This window comes from Piliocolobus tephrosceles, chromosome 2 (genome assembly GCF_002776525.5).
Source record: "Piliocolobus tephrosceles isolate RC106 chromosome 2, ASM277652v3, whole genome shotgun sequence".
Lineage (NCBI taxonomy): Eukaryota > Metazoa > Chordata > Mammalia > Primates > Cercopithecidae > Piliocolobus > Piliocolobus tephrosceles.
This window is the reverse complement of record NC_045435.1, coordinates 186,176,423-186,202,984: the sequence shown is the minus strand read 5'-3', so window position 1 is coordinate 186,202,984 and position 26,562 is coordinate 186,176,423. Positions and strand designations below refer to the sequence as shown.

General features: G+C 36.8%; 1 protein-coding gene across 1 annotated transcript; it reads right to left on the bottom strand.

Annotated features, from left to right (window-relative positions):
• Positions 1–1,438: 1,438 nt before the first annotated feature.
• On the bottom strand, positions 1,439–25,666 carry CLDN16 (claudin 16). Its single transcript, XM_023214896.2, has 5 exons — positions 25,101–25,666; positions 10,654–10,756; positions 6,819–6,983; positions 2,875–3,066; positions 1,439–1,572 (listed from the first exon to the last, which is right to left on the bottom strand). The coding sequence occupies exons 1-5, from the start codon at positions 25,212–25,214 to the stop codon at positions 1,439–1,441; spliced, it is 708 nt and encodes a 235-aa protein (XP_023070664.1). The 5' UTR covers positions 25,215–25,666.
• Positions 25,667–26,562: the final 896 nt, after the last annotated feature.

Genomic DNA, 26,562 nt, shown 5'->3' with positions numbered 1-26,562 from the left:
GCACCTTAAGGGTACTAATATTATTAATGTGAATGACAAGTAATTAGAAAACTGGAGATTAAATTTTACAAACATTTTTTAAAATGCTACAATTAAAAAAATTCAAGATGATTACATTACGAATATGAATGAAATCTCATTAGCGACTTCTTTAAATGTATATGTAATTCTGTATTTTCCCCAAAACCCATTTTATGAGGAACATTCATTTATTTATTTATTTTTATTTTTTTAGATGGCGCCTCGCTCTGTGCCCAGGCTGGACTGCAGTGGCGCGATCTCGGCTCCCGGGTTCACGCCATTCTCCTGCCTCAGCCTCCGAGTAGCTGGGACTACAGGTGCCCGCCACCACGCCCGGCTAATTTTTTGTATTTTTAGTAAAGACAGGGTTTCACTGTGTTAGCCAGGATGGTCTCGATCTCCTGACCTCATGATCCGCCCGCCTCAGCCTCCCGAAGTGCGGAGATTACAGGCGCGAGCTACAGTGCCCCACCAGAACATTGACTTTTTTTTAGTAGAGTCGTGAACCTTTATTTATTTAAATCAACATATATTTGTTGAATTTTGCCATATGTCTAATATGTTGCTTGGTGCTGATGATTCAGTGGTGTGTGGGCACTTGAATTGGTGAATTCTAACATAGTACATTACAATAGTATTTGAATGTTTAATCAATAAATGAGTAAATTATCTGGTTGAGCTATTACTTCTGCAGTCTAATAATTTGGCAATATATCAGCAAAGCCAGAATAGTGGCGAAATAATACACAGATCCCTTATGCTGTTAGTGAGGTGGAAAGTCACCACGAGCTCCAGTATCAATTCAGCATTTGCCTTTGACATTTGGGGGCGGGGGGCAGATCTTGTCTTTAACTCTTACCAGTGGCTGCTATACAAAGTTATTTTCTTTTTCTGTTTTAATACAATCAGAGTAATGGTAGGCATTGATATACTTATATGAATATAAAAGAAAAATCTTCCTCAAAGTTATCAAATAATTCACCCACTTGTTAAAAGTACAAAAAGTGAACCAAAAGCTAGGGAGAAAAGTAAGTTTGTCCATCTTTTCGAAGATTAGGGTTCCTGGCCTCTTTTAAGATTGCTTTCTACTTAAGCATTATTTCATTTAATAGTACCATGTCATAATCTCTAATGCTATATAGAAATCACAAACAAACATTTCTACATTCTAGAAGACTTATCTTAAAATATAGGGAAAGTGTGTGCGTAAGGAAGAAGGTTAGCAGAGAGAACGAGGGAAAAATATGACAGTAATAGAAAGGAAAAGTATAGGAGAGTCAAACATTTTGATTAAGCTAGCAATTAATTTAGTTCAATACGAATTCTAAATAACTGTTTCTGGATTGACTTACTATTTTATCAATGTAACCATATTGATTAATTAAATCATATGTAAGCACAGACTGAGATGTGCATTTTACACCCTTGTGTCTATAGCATACATTTTGGCAGTCTCAGTTCGAGCGGCTGAGTATGACTTGGTCATGGAAACACCTGCAACTGAATAGGCTTTCCTCAAGGAATAAGGATAGCTTCTCCCAGGTCCAACATCTGTTTGAAAGAGATATAAAAATAAGTAGGACTCAGTGAACTTGGGAAAATTATAAAACACCATTTTATATGTTTTTCCTCAAAAGGCGCAAGAATATAGATAGTCAAAGAAGGTATCATTTTGGAACTCTAAGAAGAATCCTAGAAGACAATTTAAGATTTTCATTCTGAAAGTTACTTTTAGGTTTAAAATTCAGCCAAGTAGATTTCCTTCTATTTTTTTCTTCATCAGGAGAGGTATTCCCTTAGTTTTTTAGGTGATATTTTTAGAAACTCAACATAACATGTTAAATTCTCTAAAAAGACATATTTGGCTGGATCTTAGTCCACTTCTCTGTTTAACACTAAACATACATTAGGTTGAGTGGGTGAAGATATATATGTATGTATAACTGTAATACAGCAAAATATATATACATTTATATACATGTTTATATATAAAATTCACAACTACAACCATGTCCAATATTCAAATGTATAATCGTTATTTTAATGTATTACAATTGATGTATATATACCTATATATGCATACAATTATAAAAGTATAATTGTATATATGTATATACACATATATGTATAATTCTAATATACATATACATGTATATGTATGTATACATATACATACTTATATGTATTCCTACCTGTTACCATTAAAAATTCCAATTACCACTAAAAATTCCAATTGTTCAAGGGCAACTGAATTGTAATACTCAAACATTATTACCCAGTTAGTGTTATATTAATTGAAAAATAAAATTCACAATTACGACCATATCTAATATTCAAATGTATAATAGTCATTTTGATGTATTACAATTATACATATATACATGTATATGTATATATACTATATGTGTATATATACATATATGTATATATACTATATAGTATATATACATATATGTATATATGTATAATTGCAATATGTATACTATATACATATATGTATATGTGTATATATGTATAATCGTAATACATTAAGATAACTATTAGACATTTGAATATTGGACATGCTTGTAGTTGTGGATTTTATTTTTCAATTAATATAACACTGGGTAATATATTTTTCAATTAATATAGCACTAACTGGGTAAAATATATATTTGTCAATTAATATAGCATTAACTGGGTAATAAAGTTTGAGTATTACAATTCAGTTGCCCTAGAACAATTGGAATTTTTAAGGTAATAGGTAGGAATTCAAATAAATAGCTTTTTTTTTTTCTTGTGAAATGTGTTTCCACTGGATTGGGAAAAATGATAGTGGAGGCAAGGAAGTTTGCTATTTTATTTTATTCTTACCTTTAAAAAGGTGTAAGCAGCAAGTGAGAACGGCTCCAGCCAAAAAGCAACCCAGAGACCCAGCCATTCCTAGCCAACAGGACCAACCAAATTTATATTGGATACCAAGAAATATATTGTGCAAAACCAGAGTAGAACGTTCCACATAGACATCAACAGCATACCACACAGAGCCAATGATTCCTGGGGTACCTGAAAGAAAGGGAGGATGCCACAAATAATAGGGGACATTTTCTGAATTTAAATCCAAAAATACCTGTTTAGTACCCAAAATGGCTGGCATCATCCAGAGAGGTAAAAACAGAAACATGGATTCACGGGCGAACCAAAGTTTGGACACTTCTGTCTCTTCCTTTTGCTTTCCATCTTGTATCTTTTTAAAATTTTATCTCAGTTTATACATAAAGAAAATACAAAAATGAAATAATGCAGTGCTCATCTGTTTGTGTAAATAGAAATTCGTCGTTATGGTTTTCTTTGATTTTCTTGTCTTTCCAATGCCATGTTAGTATTGTATAAATGAAAATATTAGAAACAAAGTCAAACAAAACAGAAAAAGAATATAGTCTAACACAAACAACATAGAGCATATGTTCATTCCATACTGATTTTTTAATTGTCAGTAAATGCCATTATGAGTATTTAATGCTCCCTCTACCCCCTTTTGAAGCTATGCCATCTACGTAATGAGCACCCATGTGAAAACTGTTTTTAAAGTCACTGATTTCAGTGTCTTTAAGTCAAAAACAAATAATTGAAGTAAAAATTGTTTTTATTTTGAAATAAACCTTTATCTAATACCCCCACACCATATAAGAATGGAGCAAGAAATGTTATTCCCTTTGAATACATCTCCACAGATTAGCCTCTCTAACAATTAACTGGTTTGAAATGACACCACTAGAGTCCTGGTATTTTAAAGGTATAAATTGCATGTCGAAGCCTGGATGCAGTAAAGAAATGTGGTGAGTTGGAGGACAAAATACTGTATTGAAAGAGTGTTTTTTTGAAATATGTAGTCTCCACACGCTCAATGTCTAGCGAAGGCAATTAGAAGAAATCAGTAATCTATATGTTGCCTAAGTCTGCTTGAGTTGGATTTTCAGTTACTTACTTCTAAATGTATGCTTACTGATATCCTGAAGCTGTATCAACATTAGTGTTAAGATCACGATCTTGCCCACCAATACCCAAATAACTGGATCCTGCTTTTCCTTCATTTCAAAATTCTGCTACTCTGTGCGAAATTAGATGCATGTCTTCACAAAGAATCTCTTTAGATTACTTTCTAGAATTGTTTTACTGTCTAATGAAATAAATATTTGTTTTTCCCAAATCTAAAAAATAAAATAAAATATGTAGTCTCCAAAAAATTTTACATTTATTTTCCCCTAGAGAGTCTGTGATATCTATTTAAATCACTATTTAACTATATTCTTCTCTTAATTGTTTAATGTAAGAACTTTAAGAAGGATCAGATAGGCCGGGCGCGGTGGCTCACACCTGTAATCCTAGCACTTTGGGAGGCTGAGGTGGGTGGATCATGAGGACAAGAGATCGAGACCATCCTGGCCAACATGGTGAAACCCCGTGTCTACTATAAATACAAAAAGTAGCGGGCATGGTGGTGGGCACCTGTAGTCCCAGCTACTCGGGAGGCTGAGGCAGGAGAATGGCGTGAACTTGGGAGGCAGAGCTTGCAGTGAGCCGAGATCGCGCCACTGCACTCCAGCCTGGGTGACAGAGTGACACTCCGTCTCAAAAAAAAAAAAAAAAAAAGGACAGATAATAAACACATAACCTTTAGAAAATGCAGTATATATTGCAATAGCATTTCTATAATACCATCATCTGCAGTTTTCAGGTAGAAATTCCTTTTCTAAAACTTCAAAAGAGATTATAGACTTTAAAAAATAAATTTTATAGCACACTAATTCTAAATAATGTTTCCAAAGCTTAGGACATGCTTTGTCTTTCAATTTAGTTATTTCTTCAGTCACTCCTATCAGGATTTTCTTCAATGACTTATTTTTTAAATGTTATTTGTTTTGTTGCTTTGTGTAAGATGGGTTATTTACTGACGATGCCTCAAAAATATTCTGGAACAAAATTGCATAGCCGTAAATAATTAAATAATATTTAAATCTTAAATGAAATACATTGTATATTAAAAAGTTCAATGCTGTCAGTAAGTGAGATATTGAAATAAATGACTTACAGAAGGGAAGAATTCTAAATTTTTGTAACTTTATAATACAATCTGAGGATTATTAGGACATTGACTTAACATTTCGGTGTCAAAAATCAGGGAGGCCCAAGTTTTAAGCATATAAAGGGTTAGGCAGTCAGCTAAGAGTCTGCTGTGCCCACATTGCATCTTCACATAGCGATTCAGGGTACATGTTACTACCTTAGCTTCATGCTCCTTTGCAGATTAGGAAACAGAGACATGGGTGAAGATACCACACATACAGATCTCCAAGTGTTTTTAGTTCCAAACTCCATATCGATTTACCACCCCACATTGCCCGGTCAGGCTCCCACTTATATTCGCTTTGTTAGCAGACAAGAATTTTCCTGCTAACAGACAAGAAGAAGACATTATGTTGTAAAAGAAGAGGACTGGCTGGGCGTGGTGGCTCACGCCTGTAATCCCAGCAATTTGGGAGGCCGAGGCGGGCGGATCATCTGATGTCGGGAGTTCGAGACCAGCCTGATCAACATGGAGAAACCCCATCTCTACTAAAAATACAAAATTGGCCAGGCATGGTGGCACATGCCTATAATCCCAGCTACTAGGGAGGCTGAGGCAGGAGAATCGCTTGAACCTGGGAGGTGGAGGTTGCAATGAGCCATGATTGTGCCATTGCACTCCAGCCTGGGCAACAAGAGTGAAACTCTGTCTAAAAAAAAAGAAGAGGACTAAGCTTTGAAGTTGAAGACAGACCTGAATAAAGTATGATTTTGCTGTTTCACTAATAAATACTATTTAAAGTGCTTTTTGATGTGTTGTTTATTAGTCAAGCTTGACTAATAAATATGCTTGAGTAGTCTTCAGAATTTCAATTCTTTATCTGTGTCGTAAGTGGGGATAACAATATGATGTGTTTATTGTTACATTTATGAACAAATGGGTTAGCACATGGGACAACATAGGACTTGGCACAATTGTGAGTTTATTGTTAAAAAGAGTTGGTGGAGTTGGTGGAGGTGGGTACAGGTAAGGAGGTAGAAGTTTGGGGTTTACTTTAGGATTTTAACTTTAGTAATAATCACAAGATAAATTATTTTAAAACTTGAAGTTATATAACTTTTTAAATGGCTAAAACATAGTTTTAGAGCCCCTCCCTCCCTCCCTCCCTCCCTCCCTCCCTCCCTCCCTCCCTCCCTCCCTTCCTTCCTTCCTTCCTTCCTTCCTTCCTTCCTTCCTTCCTTCCTTCCTTCCCCTGAGATAGAGTCTTGCTCTGTTACACAGGCTGGAGTGCAGTGGCGCGATCTCTGCTCACTGCAACCTCCACCTCCTGGGTTCAAGCGATTCTCCTGCCTCAGTCCCCTGAGTAGGTGGGACTACAGGCGTGCACCACCATGCCTAGATTTGTATTTTTAGTGGAGATGGGGTTTGACCATGTTGGTCAGCTGGTTTCGAACTCCTGGCCTCAAGTGATCTATCTGCCTCGGCCTCCCAAAGTGATGGGATTACAGGCATGAGCCACCACATGCAGCCTGAGAGCTTCATATTTTGTTCTGAGATATTAACAAAAAACTAATTACCTGACTTCAAAGCTAAAGTAAGCAGGACTGGTAGATGTGATCTCTAGTTTTTCAATCTAGAAAAGGAAGCCACATATAATCCAAAAATGAGCAGCTTCACCACAATACTCTCCTTCACCTCAAGTCCTTAGTAGAGTCAACTACCCCAGTTGCTAGTCCAGCCAGACCAGTACCTGCTATTAGTAATGTAGTTCCAGCAACAAAGCAGATGCGGACTTTGATGTACGGCTCATCAGGGAGGAATTTCACGCAGTCAAGACCAAGGAGCAGGGTGAGAAATCCAAACCCAGCTAGAATATCTGCAGTAATCATCAGTGCTCGAGTTACCACCAGCTTCACTGGAAGACCAGGGCATATGGTTAAAGCAGAGTCAGAGGAAGGAACCATATTAACTCACAGAGATACAGCAAGAAAACCAGACAAGTAGGTAACATTAACACACCCCACTGGTAAAAGTCAGACTTTGTATGAACTTAAACATGAGTACTCCTAATGTTTAAAACTAAAAAAATGAGATTATTGACATCATTAATTGCTTTACCACAGGTTACTACTTAGTTTTGTTGGTATACTAGCAGACAGCATCTTGGTAGACAGTGGGGACTAAATAAATGTTTTCCTTTTTGCCTCCTGCCCTGGAAAATGTCTCATTCACAAATATTGTAGCCAATGGCTGAATCGAAGGTAGCATATCTGCTCTCCAAAAATTTCTTAATAAATATTGAATAAATAAATAATCACTATAATTGTTTAAAATTTTATTTAAAAATAATAATTGGTTAAAATTTGACACAGGGAAGCAGAATAAAATATTTCAAGACTTCTTTGGGTCAATTCAGGACAGAAGAAGCCATCAGGAGATCTTTAGAAGAAGGAGAGTTAGTTTGTGCTATGAAGTAGAAGATAATTTCTGGAAATTAGATCATTTTCTCTTTCAGCTATTTAAATCATGACTCTTCTTGGCCAATATTACATATTAAGCCTTCAACCTTGCATTGTCAAATGACCATATTTTAAAGCTACAGACAGTAAGAATAAGAATACATGGTAGACAGTCCAGGAAAGAAAAGATCAGGAAAATGAAAGTGGAATAGCAGCAATCATCTTCTGTAGCAGAAGCATCTTCAACTGTGAAAGCCTCCAGAACTCTGAGTTATAGTTATGCTGAGCTCAACTTAGGGAAATCATATCTCAAATAGAAGGTTAATTAACTGAAATCAGAATTACTACTGTTCTAGTTGGCTGATGGATAAGAGTAATAAAATGTATTCCTTTTATGGTACAGCAATTATGTTTTATTTTCATATTGATCTGGGGTTTCCTTGCATTTTAAATAATTTTTACCCAATGGTAGGTAACCTTAGGGTTTATTTGGAAACATGTTGCTTGCAAATATGCAGACAATATTCCTGAACTTAAAATAAAAAATTTATGACTCATCTGAGAGAGAAAACCAATGCATAAAATCAGTCCCAACCTCATTAATAGGTAAACATACTATTTATAATTATCTTAATATATATGAATATTTGTCTCTAAAACACAATTCATAAGATCTCAAAATTTAGCATTATTTCAGAAAATTTAAGTGTTCCAAATCTAAGACTCATTTTTCTCAAAACTGAGGAAAGAGAAAAATATGTAACCTATTAGATAATAACACTATTTCAACATATCTTCTTGATCACTAAATAGCATATACAAGCAGGCCTCCTGCTCAGGGCTCTAAACCAAAAGGTCTTGTCCTTTGGATAGCCTCCCTTGAAATTTTCCAAGTACTCTTTTGAAACCTGAGACTACCTGGGGCCAGCTATACCATCAGGATAGGGTGGTCGGAACTCATCCAAACTCTCCTGGGCCTAGATCTTCTTCCCTTCGGAACGCTCCAACTCCTATCCTACATGTAGGGTCTCTGAAGAGCCTATGGGGTGGACCAGGGGCCCCATGGCCAGCCTGGATCCAGGAGGGGATTCCTGAAAGCAGATAGGTCATGTTGGCCAGTAAGAAATTTCTTTTTCTGGAATCATGTGAGATTTGACTGTCAGAATGCTGTTAATATGCTGATTTGTGGGGACTCAAATTATCCATATCAAGTGGAGCCATGACAAACAGATTTGTCTGGATTAAACACCCTAAGTATACAGGACAGTGGAAAGAGTTATCTAATTGTAGTTGTATGAAAGATAGCAAAAAGTAAAAATAAAATCCTACTTCCTCATATGTAATATCCTAACCAAGAGGGCATAGATATGTCATTTTCCTAGAGTCCATTTTCATCTCTGCTGTCTTTAAAGAAGATGGAATTTTTTAAAGAAAGGTAATGGGCCGTTAGTGTCTTATTTGAAAGTAACAGGTTAAAAAAGGGAAAAATGTGACGGCATAGGTCAAAGATGAAAAAGGAACATATTAAAATATAAATGGTGGTTTTCTCTATGTAGTGAGCTTATGAGTGATTATATTTTCTTCTTGTACAAATGCATATAACAGTATTTAAAAGCTTGAAATACTTAATCTTTCATTTTCTTCTCAGCTTATGAATTAAAATCCACTTTAATGAATTTTTAGAATAGGCTAAATGTTCATTCCTATTCAGCAAATAGTGTTTCTTCGTAACTATTTCACACAGAGAGGGGAAAAGAAAAGGAATTAAGAGAATCTTTTTTAACAAAAATAAAACAAAGGCCTTATGAACTATGTTTTAAAAAATGTTCCAGGCACCCAACTTTTAAATAGCAGATGAAGAATTTTAGAGCACTGCTCCTTTTAAGTGCTTTCCTCTGGACTGAAATAGCAGTTCAGGGGCAAAGTCGCATTCCAAGGGTTTAACTTTTTATTTATCTTGAGAAGAGAAGTTGCTTTATGGTGCCATCACCCATCATTTGCTTTGAAAGAGACTAAAACCACTTTGCTCTTATAACAGAACAGGTATTTCTTAGCAGGGTTCAATGTTCTTATAAATAAATAAACACCACGGAGAGGACTGAGAGAATCAACGGTAAGATTTTTAAATTTAAGAGATTTCTTTATTCATAGCAACATGGGCTCTGCTAACATGTAACTATTTATTTATTTATTTACTTATCATTTTATTTTTGAGATGGAGTCTTGCTGTGTCTCCCAGGCTGGAGTGCAGTGGTGCGATCGTGGCTCACTGTAACCACTGCCTTCCGGGTCCAAGTGATTCTCCCACCTCAGCCTTCTGAGTAGCTGGAACTACAGGCACCTACCACCATGCTCAGTTAATTTTTTTTTCTTTTTTTTTTTGGTATTTTTAGTAGGGATGGGGTTTCACCATGTTGGCCAGGCTGCTTTAGAACTCCTAACCTCAAGTGATCCCTTGCCTCGGCCTCCCAAAGTGCTAGGATTACCGGCGTCAGCCACTGCACCTGGCCTTAACTGTAACTTAAAGCTAAAAGTAGGGAAGATAAGGGAGCCAGCTTTAATATTGCCTATAACAGGGTGTCACATGTGTTGGTTTTTTTCTTCCACTGATCCCCACAGTCTACGTCTTTGTCTCTGGCTGTCTACCTCTTTCTGCCTCTGCCACTGTATCTTCACCTCTCTTTCTTAGCAAACCTTCAATTGAAATAACTGTAAACTTTCTATTTGAACTAAGTCATAGGTTAAAACGTCTCTGAAAAGCTTTCCACTTAACCTGTCCAGTCTAATCATGAAATTACAGCACCCTAAAGAATTCATCTTGATTAAAAAGCCATTTACTTTAAGCCTACTGTGTATGAGGCACTATGCCTAGCCCTTTGGGGGACAGAGAGATGAATAAGATAATATTTTTCCCTCAAGGAATTTACAAATATATGAGAAAAGAGAAAATGTGCTAAAGTATATATTTAAATTCACATTTCCAAGACGAGCTCAATTTCTAACCATTTCAAACTGGACCGAGCCTTAACAATGTACAATAGAAAACAAAGCACAAAATGGAAACCTGAACTCAGTTTTCTGTCCCTTTCCATTCCTGGCAAGCAGCTAGAGCTAAGGCATACGTACAGGGATGTTCCGCAAATATGGAATCGTAGTCATCGCAGGTGCGAATTCCATCAAAAGCATTGGTGACGCATTCCCACCAGAGGCCTCGGCATTTTGTGCTCACCTAGATGTCAGAGAAGACACCGCGTGAAACAATTCATGCAGGCACACTTCAGTTCTCCTTGATCAAAGGGAGAAGTTGGCTGTTGTGTTTGATAGTAAAGTAAGTGGTTACATGCATGATCAGAGTTTCATTTACAACAAACAATACATTTTAGAATATTTTCCCTTAAGCACTGACAATTGAAGCCTTTCTGGGTCAGGAAATGAATCCACTTCCTCAGGTAGGGTGGGGGTAGAGAAATAAGTCATGTCCAGAAGAGATAAAAACAGAACTAAATATATTTAAATATCGATGTCTGCTTCCACCATTGAGTTATGGTTGTGGAAAAACATCATTTCATGTCTCTGTGCTCACATTTACTCACACACACACAAAAAAAACCATATGACAATAGATGATAACTGTTGACACCTTGAGTCTATTAGAAATATATATTGCTTCTTTATCATGAATACTGAGTTCCATGAAGAAAAATATTATCCTTATATATGGAGTTTATAAATGTAAAATAATTAGCAAAGAAAACCAATAAATGAAAAGATGCCAATAAATAAAATATATAAAGGCCCCAAGTCTTATTTCTTGCTCCAATGATATATTATAAATGCTTAAGCTATGTAATGGATGTAAGCAAATTGAGCATTAATTTCGTACAACTTGACAACTGTAAACCATTTTTACTTGGAAATGATGTGCAGATGACTCTAAGCATCCACTTAGAGCTAAAAGTTACCAGTGCCCTGAACCTTCTCACACTTTATCCACAAACCGTAAGTCACAGTAGATTTCTTAGAATCGTAAACATGCCGACAGAAAATAGTTTCAGGTGTGCTTGACAGAGCTCACGCATATGGAACAGAGCTAACACAACTGTTTCCTCTGACTTGGTTATGGATTCAAATTACCTTGTGTATCTGGGGATAGTTTAGTAGTTTATGAGTTATCTTGGAAAACAAAAACTTAATTCTTTCCCCAAGAAAGAATAAAATAACAGCAGGGTGGGAAGAGGAATGCGAAGGAAGGGGGTTAAATTGCTGTGGGAAGAAAAAAACATAAAAACACTTTACTTTTGAAAATAAAATAATATTCAGGAATACATGCACTATGAAACTCTCTGCCCCATGCTGTTTTTTGAAGCATGTTGTGTGCCAAATAAAATTCTACTGCTTGCAACTTCATCGTGATTCTGAATGTTGTACCTCTAATCTCTAATACTACTTTATATGTAAAATACTTATCATTGGTGATAATTATTTGATACAGAGTGTATATCATGAAGCAGTTACTATTTAGCATATTATTATTTTTCTTATTTCTTAAGGGACCTCAAGAGATATTATCTATCATCCATTTTACAAATGAGGAAATTGGGGCACATGAAAGTTAAGTGATAACCCCAAGAAAGCACAGGGCTCAAACACAGCAGTGCGTGGGTGTGCTCCTAAGCATTGCAGTGTATTTAAAAGCCATTCTTTATGATCCAACAAAGCTCACTATTGGGCATTTATTCACAGAAAAGGAAATGAGTATGTCCGCACCTCCATGCTCTTTGTGGCACTATTCACAATAGCCAAGATATGGAATCAGCCTAGATACCCAACAACAGAGCAATGGATAAATACCATGTGGTATATACACAATGGAATACTATTTAGCTATTTAAAAATATGAAATTCCTTTACTCAAGTCAGCATGGATAGAACCGAAGGACATAATGTTAAATGAAATAAGCCAGGAATAGAAAATTAAACATTGCATATTTTTATTCATATGTGGAAGCTATAAAAAGTTGATCTCGGCGGGGCGCGGTGGCTCACACATGTCATCCCAGCACTTTGGGAGGCTGAGGTGGGCGGATCACGAGGTCAGGAGATCGGGACCATCCTGGCTAACATGGTGAAACATGTCTTTACTAAAAATACAAAAATTAGCTGGGCGTGGTGGTGCGTGCCTATAGTCCCAGCCACTCGGGAGGCTGAGGCAGGAGCATCGCTTGAACCAGGAAGTCGGAGGTTGCAGTGAGCCAAGATCGCGCCGCTGCACTCCAGCCTGGCGACAGAGCGAGATTCCGTCTCAACAACAACAACAACAACAACAACAACAACAACAACAACACCACGCGGTAAAAAGCAAGACAGAGGATACTGAAGGCTGGGAAGGGTAGGGGTCAGGGAATAAGGAGAGATTTGTTAAGAGATACAAAATTGCAGCTAGATAAGAGGAATAAATTCTAGTGTTCTGTACCAGTGGTCCTCAACCCTTTTGGCACCAGGGACCGGTTTCATGCAGACAATTTTTCCATGGAATCAGTGGTTAGAGGGTTGGGGATGGTTTGAGACGAAACTGTTCCAGCTCAGATCATCAGGCTTATAAGGAGTATGCAACCTAGATCCCTCGCACGTGCAGTTCACAACAGGGTTTGCACTCCAGTGAGAATCGAATACTGCCGCTGATCTGACAGAAGGTGGAGCTTAGGAGGTAATGCTCTCTTGCCCACTGCTCACCTCCTGCTGTGCAGCCCAGTTCCTAAGAGGCCACGGACTGGTACTGGTGTGTGGCCTGGGAGGTGTGGACCCCTGTTCTATAGCACTCTAGGATGGCTCTTGTTAATAATGGTATAATTTCAAATAGGTAGCAAAAGGATATTTAATGTTTCCAACAAAAAAAATATAAATGTTTGAGATGATGGCTATGCTAATTACCCTAATCTGATCACTATGCATTATGTATATCAAAATGTTACTATGTACCCCGTTAAAAAGATGCATATGCGCTAAAAAAAAAAAAAAAAATTGTTTAAACAGTTAAAAGTGTTTAAAAACTTTTTTTTTTTTTTTTTTTTTTTTTTTGAGGCAGAGTCTTGCTCTCATTCCCTGGGCTGGAGTGCAATGGTGCGATCTCAGCTCACCGCAACCTCCACCTTCTGGGTTCAAGTGATTCTCCTGCCTCAGCCTCCCGAGTACCTGGGATAACAGGCATGGGCCACCACGCCAGGCTTTTTTTTTTTTTTTTTTTTTTTAAGTATTTTTAGTAAAGATGGGGTTTCTCCATGTTGGTCAGGCTGGTCTCAAACTCCCGACCTCAGGTGATCCACCCACCTCGGCCTCCCAAAGTGCTGGGATTACAGGCGTGAGCCATCCTGCCCAGCCTAGAAACATGTTTTTAAAAATAATTCCAAATCCATTTTAAGATAAAGTAATCCAGAATTGGGTATTGGATGATAGCTTTGGGTGAAGTAAGCCCTAACTTGAATCTCATCCCAAGGCTATTATTCTGCAAACTTCACCTTGGCATGTTCTTCTTTAGGTTTAAGTTGGAAACAATGTCATGGACTTTCTGGAGGATTATCTGACCCTGTGTAACACAGAGACCAAAAAATCTAATGATAAACAGCTATCTTGTGAAATTCAACACATAAATTTCTAAATAATGTGAACATCTAAATTTACATGTGTATTACATAGAAATTAAATTTACATATGCATTAAATATTAAATATAGATTGACACTCTTACTATGTATGTTGTAACCTTGAGGAAGATCTTACCTTTTTTGTCCCTCAATCTCTTTATCTGTATATAGGATGGTTATAAGAATTAAAAATCACAAATATACACACAATACAAATGACATGCTTGATACATAAAAATTGTGGTATTAATGTGCTTAAACATCATGATGACTTGAGTAGTGGCTGTGTTAGGCTTTACCAACTAACCACAGTGAAAGTGGAGAAAGAGGGCGGTCTTCAGAAAGATACGTCCACATTCTTACCACCAGTATATGACCTTATTTGGAAAAAGGATCTCTGGAAATGTAACTGAGGACCTTGAGATCATATTGGGTTACCCAGGTGGGCTGACAAGTTTCATTAGAAGAGACACACAGCAGGAGAGAAACAGACAGAAAAGAAGGATGCAATGTGACCGCTGAGGCAGAGATTGGAGGGATACAGCCACAAGTCAAGGATGCCTACAGCCACCAGAAGCTGGAAGAGGCTAAGAACGGATACTTCCAGAACTTTCAGGGGCAGCGCAGACTTGCCAACTTCTTGATTGTAAGCTCCCAGCCTCCAGAACTGCGAGAGAATAAAGTCATCTTTTGTTAAGCCACCGAGTTTATGGTCATTTGTTACGGCAGCTGTAGGAAACTAGTATATTGGAGACGGCTTGTACAGAACTGCTGTATCATAACAGAAAACAGAACAGAAAACCTTCTCAAAGCTGCTGCCCCTCAGTCTCTTAATTAACAGGAACACACTGCATCTGGTTCACTTTAGCTCGAGCTAGGTGATATGAGTTTGAAGCCACTGTGCTCTAAATCAGACAGCAACTGTCCACAATTTCTTACTAAGCCAGCCACTAAAACAAACTAGCCTACTATGGTCATTCCTGTCATATGTGACATTATTTAGAAAGTGATCTGAAATGCATATTCAAAAATTCTTATTTTACACTAATAAGAGTATTTCTATCTTGCCAAAATAATTCAGTAGTGGTATCAGTTTCAAGGCTATTGATCATTTACCTGCAATGACCATATTTAGAAAAGCAATGGGCTCATTAGAGAAAAAAAGGAATCCAATTTCATTAGGTATTAATGCTCAGGGGCACACTAGTAGACGGCTTGGTATTCACACTCAGTTAAGGTGCGTGAGAATAGTGGCTGTAATTAACTAAACTTCTGCGTTAATATAGCACTTACAGGAGACACCCTTAAAGGTGCCTTTGTGCACAAAAGACAAGGTTACAATTTTTCATGTTTTTTATTATATTTAGGAATGCTCTCTGGTATAATTTATCATCTTCATTTACTTATTCCTCTGTTGTAAAATGGCTTATTAGAAACTAAAAAGCAAGCAAATCTAAGTTCTTGAAAATTTTAAGACAGGGTTCTTAAAAAGCAGACTGATGTTTAAAATATTATAGCTAACCTTTCTTAAATGGTAAAAAATGCAAATGTTAAGTAGTAACTTTTAATCTGACAGAGTTGTCTGAAATAGAGGATTCTAAATTTAAAATTTATCCTTCTAACATGCAACTTATATATTGATAAATAACATTAAAACAATGCTAATTTATACATTATTTCAATGAATATCTATTGTTCCTAAAAGTGAAGGGTGGGTTATCTCCTAAATGGAGAGAAGTAGGTTTATTTAAGGTATGACAATAAAGTAGAAGTCACAAGCATGAGGAAAGCAAACAAATCTCTTAATTAGTTGCCAATAAAGTATAGAGATTTTACAGAACAGTTCAGATATCAGGATTCCCTTAGAAACTTGGCCTCTCTGGGTACCTGAACTCACCAGTCTCACGAAGCAACAACTAGCAAGAAAGAAGTGGCTGCTCCCATTTAGGTGGGGCTTGGGCTCACCAGGTCCCCCACAGATCCTGCCCAACCTGCCTCTCTCATGAATGCTGGCTACTTGGTTCCTTAAGGCATTGGAGTTTTCTCCTCCTGGTGTATATTAATTATGCTAATGAGAATAACTCCCCTTGCTCTCAACCTGTCAAACTTCTACTTATTATTTAAGCCTCATTTTAAAGGCTTCTGTGTTTCCATTAGCCTCCCCACCACCCAAGTTTCTCTAGCTGACATTTATCATTTTCTACCCTGAAATCTGACAGGAAGTTGTCTGTATGATTATAGCATTTAAAATATTGCATTATTCAGCCATAAAAAAGGATGAGTTTGCGTCCTTTGTAGGGACATGGATGCAGCTGGAAACCATCATTCTTAGCAAACTATCACAAGAACAGAAAACCAAACACCGCATGTTCTCACTCATAGGTGGGAACTGAACAATGAGATCACTTGGACTCAGGAAGGGGAACATCACACACCGGGGCCTATCATGGGGAGGGGGGAGGGGGGAGGGGGGAGGGAGCATTGGCAGTTATACCTGATATAAATGATGAATTGATGGGTGCTGATGAGTTGATGGGTGCAGCACACCAACATGGCACAAGTATACATATGTAACAAACCTGCACGTTATGCACATGTACCCTAGAACTTAAAGTATAATAAAAAAAAATTGCATTATCTTTTGTACGTGCAATTACAGGCCATCTGTCATTCTTCAAACTATATTTATTAAACGCCTGTTATTTACTAGTCAACATGCTGACTATATTAATGCTGGAGATACAGCGAAGATAAAGACAAACATGGCAGCTGGCTTCAAGGAGTATACAGTCTCTTACTCTTGGTACATAATAGGTGCTTAATAAATGTTTATTGAGGATAAGAAAATCTCAGTTTTTCAATCAATTCATATTAACTCTCATTGGAAGTTTGGAGTAGAGAATGGTTATTATATGCACAGTTGCTACTTAATACATGCAATTTCTACTTGACTACACAAACAAAAACAGCTAAATACAGAAGCTGAAGAATTATGATTTAGACTGAAGAGCTTACATTGATTTGGTGTCATTCTGGACCTTGTTTACTCAACTGGCTCTGGAAAGTGTTTACTACAGCATTAAAAATGAGTAATGTCACTTAAAAGTGTTAGGAAACCATAGAGATGATGACTCTTCCTGGTTGAGTTATAGTGGCATAAATTAGTTCCTTAATCCTGGGATTTCTTATTCTGGACTCTGTAGCAGTTTCCCATTAAGACTTCTCTATCCTAGTCTTTCCCAGTTTCTCTTTTCTTATCAGTCTTAAAATATAAGCAGCAACAATTTTGCCTGCCTTGTCTTTTTATATATCTTTTGAGAATTAGAAACACTCAGAAATACTTGAGAATTAGAGACATTGAACAATGTTCAGCATTTATCTCTTCTCTAGTAACATAGGAAATCATGTCTGTATGTGTATCTATCTATCTATTATCTGTCTATCTATTATCTATCTATCTATCTATCTATCTATCTATCTATCTATCTATCTATCTATCTGCAGAGAGAGACAGTAAATATACAGAGTAGATTTTGTAAATGTTTATTGCTGTTATCCACTATCAAGCAAGATTTTTCTTTGTCAATATTCATTAAGATTATAAATGTACAGACAACTAAAAGTAAAATAAGCTATTAAGACATATAATTTTAAAAAACCACCTTACATATACAAACGATAAGAATTTATAATTTTCACACCACTTTACCATCCATGTGCGAATATATTTTAACATTGAAGATGTAACTCTCCTACTTAGATACCTACTTAGTACTTACTTAGATATATTTATTAAGATGCAGAAGTTTTAGTAATATTGTAGTAAATAACGTTTGACCACTAAAACTGGAAATATTTTCAATTTCAACATAAAATGCATTTGAATTTTTCAACTAAGATTCTGAACATTTTACTTTTACATTTTATTTTATATTTTTTACTACCCCAGGGCCTAAATGGAGTCACTACAGGCCTTAATAAAGATGAGGGAGCAAGACTAAAATAATCATAATCAATGTTGCCTTTTCTTTTTACTTTATATCCTGTATTTATAAGATGTGAAAGAAAAATATCACTTTATTGGCTAAAATTTGTTTTAGTTCTGGTTATTTGTGGAGCACTGGCTAAAGGTATAGATCATAAGAAACGGGGTAATGCCAACTGAGTAGAAAAGTAAAATTTTGTGTTCTTCACAGGTATATGACCTAAGTTATGTATCTCAACTTTCTAAATATTTTCATTTTAACATTTTTAAATGTTTACATACATTAAAACGTTTTCCTTTTAAAAGTATGGCATTACAACTTTGCAATGATTATTGCCCAGTGATAAGGATCACAATTTATGTTGAATGAATTATTACAAATTATCAATTTCTTTTTTCTCTCTCTCTTTTTATTTCTCTCTTCAAAGCACCAAGCAAAAAGCCACATTCTCTAGCCCAGAATATATTCTTCATCGACTTTATTAGATATCCCAAGAATCAGATTTTTATTCCAATTTTATTTTTAAAAATGAGCCAAACACATATCCTGAAAATATTTAAATTATAGCAAGATATAAAATCCTGCTTTTTTAAAAAGTGGTCATTTCACTACAGACATACTTCTTACTTGAGGTTCAATGTGAGATTTTCAATAATCACCTCATATTTTATCATTAATGTATTCATTCTTTCAACAAGTAGGATAAGTATGTTCCTGGGTGCTCTATCAACTCATGTGAGGGAATGCATCATGAGTTCACATTAATGTACATCAGTGCTAGGTGCTTAGGAAATCATGAGATGAATATGAGAATATTTGTTGCCTCAAACATCTGCTGAAAGAGTTTAAAATCAATTGGAAACTTAAAACAAGTATACAATCAAAGGGCAAGCTGGATATAATAATTTTATGATCTACTTTATGTTTAAAAGAATTGTAATATTATTAATGCAAATAGAAATCCCAGAAGATAATCTGATTATAGAGATAAAATAAATATTAATGTGAGCAATTTTGTTTTGAGGTAATAAAATTTTAATCATACTAGTGCTTAGTATATAGCAGATTCTCAATAAATAATTAATAAAGATGGACTGAAAATTAAATCTTCTTGTGAAAACACTTTTTCCTTTTTATAATTGAGAGATCAGTAACTGCTGTGTGAGGAAACTATTTCAGTGTAAACAATTAAGAATTACATATCTTGTAGTTAACATATTATGTTATTATCTCATAATTTATTTTCTTTGTCAAATGTGAGCATTTGATAAATAACTTTCACTGTTTCACTTACTGTCTATCTTATTTCACTAGTCAGACAAAAAGGAAATAGATGTAAATATAAAAATGGGCGGCCGGGTGCGGTGGCTCACACCTGTAATCCCAGCACTTTGGGAGGCCGAGGCAGGCGGATCACCTGAGGCCAGGAGTTCGAGACCAGCCTGGCCAACAAGGTGAAACCCATGGTGAAACAAAAAATACAAAAAAAATTAGCCGGGCATGGTGGCACTTGTAGTCCCGGCTACTCGGGAGGCTGAGGCAGGAGAATCGCTTGAACTCAGGTGGTGGAGGCTGCAGCAAGCCGAGATTGTGCCACTGCACTCCAGCCTGGGCAACAGAAAGAGACTCTGATAAAAAAATAAAAAAAAAAAACCAAACGACAGCTTTAGAGAAGTAAACAAAATTTCTCCAAGAGAAGCAATACCAAAAATAGGAATAGAATTTAAATCTGCTATTTCTCTGTTCAGCAAACATTATGCAAAATGTCATCTCCTTCTCCAGAACAAAAACAAACCAATAAACTGCAAATAGACAATAATATATCTAATATTTATTGGCTGATTCATATCTGCCTGCTACTGTGGCAAATGCTTTAGAGACACAAGCTCATTTAATTCTCACAAGAAACTTATGATGTGTGTATTACATATTCTCATTACTGAATAGGAAATGCGGTTTACAGCTACTTAAGAGTCTGTCTAAATTCGTACAGCCACTGCCTGGTAAGGTGGGATTTAACCTCAGCTCCCTCTGATATACAGTTAAATCTGTAAACTTCTCCACTGTAAAGAATTGTGTTCCTACCTCTAAGTATTGTATAATAAGCTAAGCAGAAAAAAATACTAGGATGGTTCAGGGACATTGCTCCATGAAGATTTCTGTATAGCTACTAATTTTCATTCATGTAAGCTCTTGGTGAATAACATCACCAGCCCTCCAATTGCCCCAGATCAGAAAGGCAGATTTCAACGTTGACTCTCTCTCCTCATCACCTACTTTCCCACTTGCAGTCAATTATAACTCTCATCAATTTGACATTTTTAGAGTCTCCCATATTTCATATTTCTTCATGCTTGCTGCCACTCAAGTTCAAACCACTATTGTTTCCCTTCTGGTCTATAACAAAAGTCTCCTGGTTGTTCTCCCACACCTCATTTTCCCTTCTAATCTCTCCCCACAGATAGCCAGAATGATTAATCTTTCTAAAATACATGTACATATTGCTTACAGTGACAAACCCTTGCCGATGGTATAAGATCTATATTTTACATGCTATGCAAAACTTTTGATGACCCAACCCTATATTCTTTTCTCTAAACTGGAAATTCTTACTATGATGAAATATATGAAATACCACAAACATGCAGTGCTCTTGTACCTTGATTTCAGTTCCTGCCATTTCCTGAGTTTGGAATACTCTCTACTTCTCCTGCTTCACTCACCTGTTCTTCAAGTCCTAGTTTAGATATCTCTTCTTTTGGGTAGCTTTCACTGGTTATCCAAGACCAAGTGAGCCACCCGCTTACGGTTTTCATTATCATAGTATCTGCTGCATCATGCTGTAACTGTCGGTTCACCTATTTGTCCCACTGACTACACTGGGAGCAGCCTCCAGGTCTCATCCTACTTCATAACCCTGTACCCACCATGGTTCCAAGTATACAGAAGTTGTCAAAGATTATTTGTGAAATGACAAAACAGAGAAAGAAAAGAGAGAGAAATGCAGGGATAAAGAGATGAAGGAGAAAGGGAAAGAAAGAAAAAGAAGGATATAGGAGGAAAAGAGAAGGAGGTAAGAAAAGGGAGGAAAAGAGAGAGGGGAAATAAAGAAGAAGAAAGGAACAAGGAAATGAAGGAGAAAGAGAAAAAAGTTGGAATGAAGGAAGGGAGAGTGTATGAAGTTACAGAACAATGGAGGACACTCCCACTAGATTCCCAATGGAAATGCCTGGGGAAGCACCAGACACCACCAGTCCATTATGAGTGTCCAACTCTTTGGAGTTTCAGACAGTCATGGAGACCTGATGTTAAAAAAAAAAAAAAAAAAAAAAAAAAAAGACTGAAAAGGACCTTAGAAACAACTGAGTTCAACTATATAATTGAAAAAACTGAGCCAAAGACAAGAAATGACTTGCTTAATAGAAGACAGTTAATAAGGCTTAAGATGCAAACACACGCTTAAAAAATCTCAAAACCCAAATTCTCTTCTCCCCATCAGTCTTCTCAGAGACACAAATGAATCAATAATGACAGGAGCAGGATGGCAGCTGAGGGCCTCTAGTCACTGATTTAGGGTTGTGCACATCGCAATTCTGTGTGCTATTTTCTTTCCTAACATTTTTACCCAATACAAAGAACTTCATTCGAGATAGGTAGAGTGTGGTAGGCAAAAAGAATATCTGAGCTTTTTCTGCCTCCTGCTTTGTGTTACTCACTTTACTCCTCTAACAAGCCCTGAGCTTTTCCTCACTTTGCACTTTTGCCACTTTGTCCCCTCATCTGAAAGGCCCCTGCTGCCATTTCTACAATTTGAAATGCTTTACATTGTTTCAAGGCTTTGCTCAAATGCCTTTTCTTTCATGAGACCTGCTTCGATGTCCCTGATAGGAAGTGATCATTGTATATTTTCTTCCCCAGTGATACCTTGCTTATTTCTTTCTCAAAATAGGAATTTATTTATGCTTTTTATTATAGTTACATGTGTATCTTTGTTTTCCCCTCATTAAATGTGCACTCCTGAAAGGCAGAAGCCATTTTTGCTTTATCTTTGTCTCTTCTAGTAGGAGTAGCATCATTCCTTTTATATTTATAATTGCATATATTTTTTATATTGAATTGAACCACAAAACTCTTCTAACTCCCATGCTAACATCATCCAAAAATACTAAAAACAACAACAACAACAACAAAAAAAACTAGAAAAGTATAATACTCCTTCTTATTTAAATTGTCTATTGGTATTCCTTTTTTTTCCCAAAAAATCAAAACAAAACAAAACACTTGTTTCATTGACTTTTGTCCAACAATTGATTAAAGTGGGCTGTTGTGGTCGTTCACTCCTATAATCCCAGTACTTTGGGAGGCTGAGGCAAGAGGATCACTTGAGACCTGGAGTTGGAGGCCAGCCTAAAGAACAGAGAAAGTCCTTGTTCTTACAAAAAAAATTTTAAAATTAGCCAGTTGTAGCAGCATGCACCTGTAGTCCTAGCTACTAGGGAGGCTGAGGTGGGAGGATCACTTGAGCCTAGAAGCTTGAATCTGCAGTGAGATACGATCGCAGCAGTACACCCTAGCCTGGGTGACAGCATGAGACCCCAAAAAAAATAAAAATAAAAACTTAAAGTAAGTTGTTATATGGAGCAAAGGTGATATATAAATGAGGATGGGGGGGCAAGAAAAGAGAAGAGCAATTGAGCTAGTATCAGAACCTTCAAATTTGTGAATAATATAACTTTCTATCCTGGCCTGTTGAAGTAGCAATTATAAGAGATTTTTGTCTCTTTAAAAATATTGACAACTAAAGAGATTGCTGAAAGAGGAGGCTGGATTTGTCACAGGATTCTTCTTTGTTTTTTAGATGGAGTCTCGCTCTGTCGCCAGGCTGGAGTGCAGTGGCACAATCTCGGCTCAGTGCAACCTCCTCCTCCCTAGTTCAAGCGATTCTCCTGCCTCAGCCTCCTGAGTAGCTGGGACTACAGGTGCACGCCAGCATGCCCAGCTAATTTTTGTATTTTTGTTAGAGATGGGATTTCACTATGTTGGCCAGGATGGTCTCAATCTCTTGACCTTGTGATCTGCCTGCCTCGGCCTCCTAAAGTATTGGGATTACAGGTGTGAGCCACCACGCCTGGCCTCTTCCTTTAAATGTGAAGGCTTCTTGGGAATATTATAGCAATACATTTTAAGTATGGGAAATAAGAAGGAAGCTAAGAAAAATTAACTATTTTTCAAGGTTAGCAAGGGTTTACTTGAGGTGTGTAACCTGGACTGCTCCTTCCATTCATTTTAACTAGAAGTATTATTTCATGGGACAGATGGCAAATTGGTTGGTTGTACTAAAATGAGAGAAGACACTTTAAACTCCAGGACTCTCAATCTCTCTCTCAGCAAGGTTTGACCCTTTCTAAAACTATTTCTTAACAAATGAAGTTAGCAGTTATGTCAGCTTAAGCAGAAAGACTTTTAAATTGTTTTAGAAAATATTTTAACAATGCCCCTAAATGGGATTTTACATTTTTTTGCATTTTAAAAAACATAATTGTAATTATGCTCAAGTTCACCATATTTCTTATTCATCGGCTACCACTGGCCATCTAGATAATGGCAAACTAATGACAGCAGAATATTTTATCTGTACTTTTCCCTGAGCACTGCTCAAAGGGCATTTATTTCATTCTCTGCATATATTTGTGGCCAGATAAAATGCATCACTGGGCTCACTTATAGCAGACACCCTTTACAGTAGTTCAATTCTATCACAATTTTTGGAAATGTAATTTTCTAGCATGAAAGAGGTATTCATAACTCCATTCGTTTTGAAATGCCATGCTGAAGTCAGAGGAAAATTAAAAGCAAGGAAAAGTGAGTGGTAAAAATAATGCACAGCAAAATAGAATGATTATTACTTTCCATTTGGAACTCCAATTTGAGAGTTTAATAAAGAAAATTAGAAGAAAAATATATAAACTCACTCAAGTATCTTTGCCAAACTTTACAGAGGTGACATTATAGCATTTGCTAGGGTAAATTGTTCCCTTCAGGATGCACAGTAAAAAGCAAATTGTTTTGCTATATACTCCTTTTTCTGAGCTCTTGAAATATTGTTTCTTTTTCTTACCTGTATTTTCCTAAGCCTCATTAATGAACAACAGCTAATTCTGAAGATGTGGTTTTTTACTCAGTTCTGCCTCTCTCAGATTCCTGTGGCCACAGATAATGCTTTTGAACTTCAAAATTTCTTCTTTCTGAGCTTCTCCAATAAGAAAAATAAAATCCTCAAACGTGAACCCACTCACTCATCTTTTGCATAGTAGTCAGTTCCCTGGAGCAACTCATTTTAAGGGAGGATTTAAGTCCATGCCTGTCCCCTGTACATTGGGATGCACTGGAAAGACCTTTTCTCCCTCAAAATATTTTCTTTTACTTGGAAATCATTAAGATAATGTTTTTTTCCTATTGCATGTTAATTGGGTAGGTTTTGCATGCCTTGCATTTTCTTCCTCAATGTTTTAGATTATTAATACTCCTTAAAAAAGTCTATCACACTATTCTTAATGCTGTCATCAAGAGTAACAAATTTATCTTAGAAAAAAGGGTGGTAACGAAATGTTATTCAATTTGATATATGCAGCAATGGAAGATGTGAATTTCTGGAGGTCTCAGTAGCAGAGATCATTTAATTACCCTTCTGCAAATTTATCCTTATTTAAAAAAAAAGAGGAACTATTTAGTAACTTCATCTGTTTAATGGGATAACAAGACCTACCTCATAAATTACCTATGAGGATTAAATGAGCTGACAATGTAAAGACTCAACAAATAGTCAGTCCATGTTGCCTATCTTTGCTATCATTAGCCTTAGTAAAGATACTGAATGTTGTGTGTGGCAGGTGGACTTAGCGAGAATTTGGGCTGGCCTGGGTCACGAGAAGAAGTTGCTATCTTACCTCCAGAGAGTCATCAGCATTCACCATCCAACAGTCAGTCCAGGTGGCCACAATCAAAAACCCAGTAGAGAAAAAGGCAAAGAAGCAAGCGATGTATTGAAGAAGATCCCTCATTGTGGCAAGCAGCCCATCCAGTTGGCAACATGGGCAGACACCAGCCCTGACCCCACCTAGGTGGCGAGTGTCAGTCTTCTGTGTTTCTGGTACCTGGGGATGTGAAAATGCTGGTCTTTTACGTTTTCTCACACCCTGCCGCAGGTGTCTTGAGTTGCAGTAAGAATATTACAAACAGGCTGTAACCAACAGTGGGGTCCTGGAGGTTATTATCCGAAGCAACCAGCCTCCAATCAGAAGCCAGGTCAGTGCAAGGGCTGAATGTGTTTCGGGTGGGGGAGAGAGGAGTTCTGTAATGTTTTCTGACCCACTGTGGGCTAGTGGTGCTCACCAGACCAAGTGCCAGTGCTAAGACAGGGGAAGGAGGAAGGGTCCCACCCCATGCTGGAGCCTGTAAACTGATCCTTCTTAGGCCCTCAAGGAGAGTGAACTATTCTCCCCCTCAGAAGAAGGCTACATGGTTGACTGAGTGTTATTTTATTGTTAGGACTATTTTAATATTCACTGACTACCTTAGACAGACAGGCCACTGGCGAAACTATGCTAAACAAGTGCTTGCTCAAGGGAGTTTGCATTCCAAAGTGTTGTGTAGAACAGCCCCATGAAGGATTTGTAGCACCTGGGCGGCAGGGATAGCCAGGGCTCCCACCCTTTCAGCATCGTAGAATGGGAACAAGTGTGCATTTTAATGCAGACAGCTCTGGGTGGAAATCCTTGCTCTGAATTTATGGTCTGAGAGCCCTTGGGCTGTAGTTTCTGAAAATGCATGCATTCATATTTTCTTTAGATAATGTTTGTTCTTCATATGAGGAATAAAAGATATTGTGTCTGTAAGTCACTTAGAATAGTGTCTGTCAATAATAGCTAAATGGAAAATATTAACATGACTAAGAATTTCATATATTATTACTTTTCCCTCATGGACCAATGTTTGAAAACGTGTCTAATAAAGAAAAAAAAAAAAAACAGGAAGAAAGTTTGTTCCTTTTTTGTAAAAAAAAAGTTTTTAATATAGAACAGGGGCAACTGGAATTTTACCTGTATCTGAATAGGTATCCTTAATGGGTCTAAAAATTCCATAACCAATACTCTTTAATATGCTTCAAAAAGCACATATATCAACATTTTCTCTTCATCAGGTAGACTTCTAGATACTTAAATAAAATTTTTGAATGACAACAGTGAAAAGAAAATGATGATTCTTAATGTAGGAGAGAATGTCAAAGGGGAGACAGAGTGAGAGAAAGAAATTGGGAGGGAGAGAAAGAAAGGAGCAGAGAAAAGTTGAGAAATAGGTAATTACTCTGGAATGAATCAGCTACTAAGATATTTTACTGACAGCTCATAA

Bases quoted from the DNA above. Each gene is read 5' to 3' on its own strand.
- CLDN16 (XM_023214896.2), bottom strand. From the start codon at position 25,214: ATGAGGGATCTTCTTCAATACATCGCTTGCTTCTTTGCCTTTTTCTCT. The intron at 10,757-25,100 runs GTAAGATAGCAA...TCTGACATCTAG, and splicing joins ATGCTGATGACTCTCTGGAG to GTGAGCACAAAATGCCGAGG. The intron at 6,984-10,653 runs GTACGTATGCCT...CTGGTCTTCCAG, and splicing joins CATATTTGCGGAACATCCCT to TGAAGCTGGTGGTAACTCGA.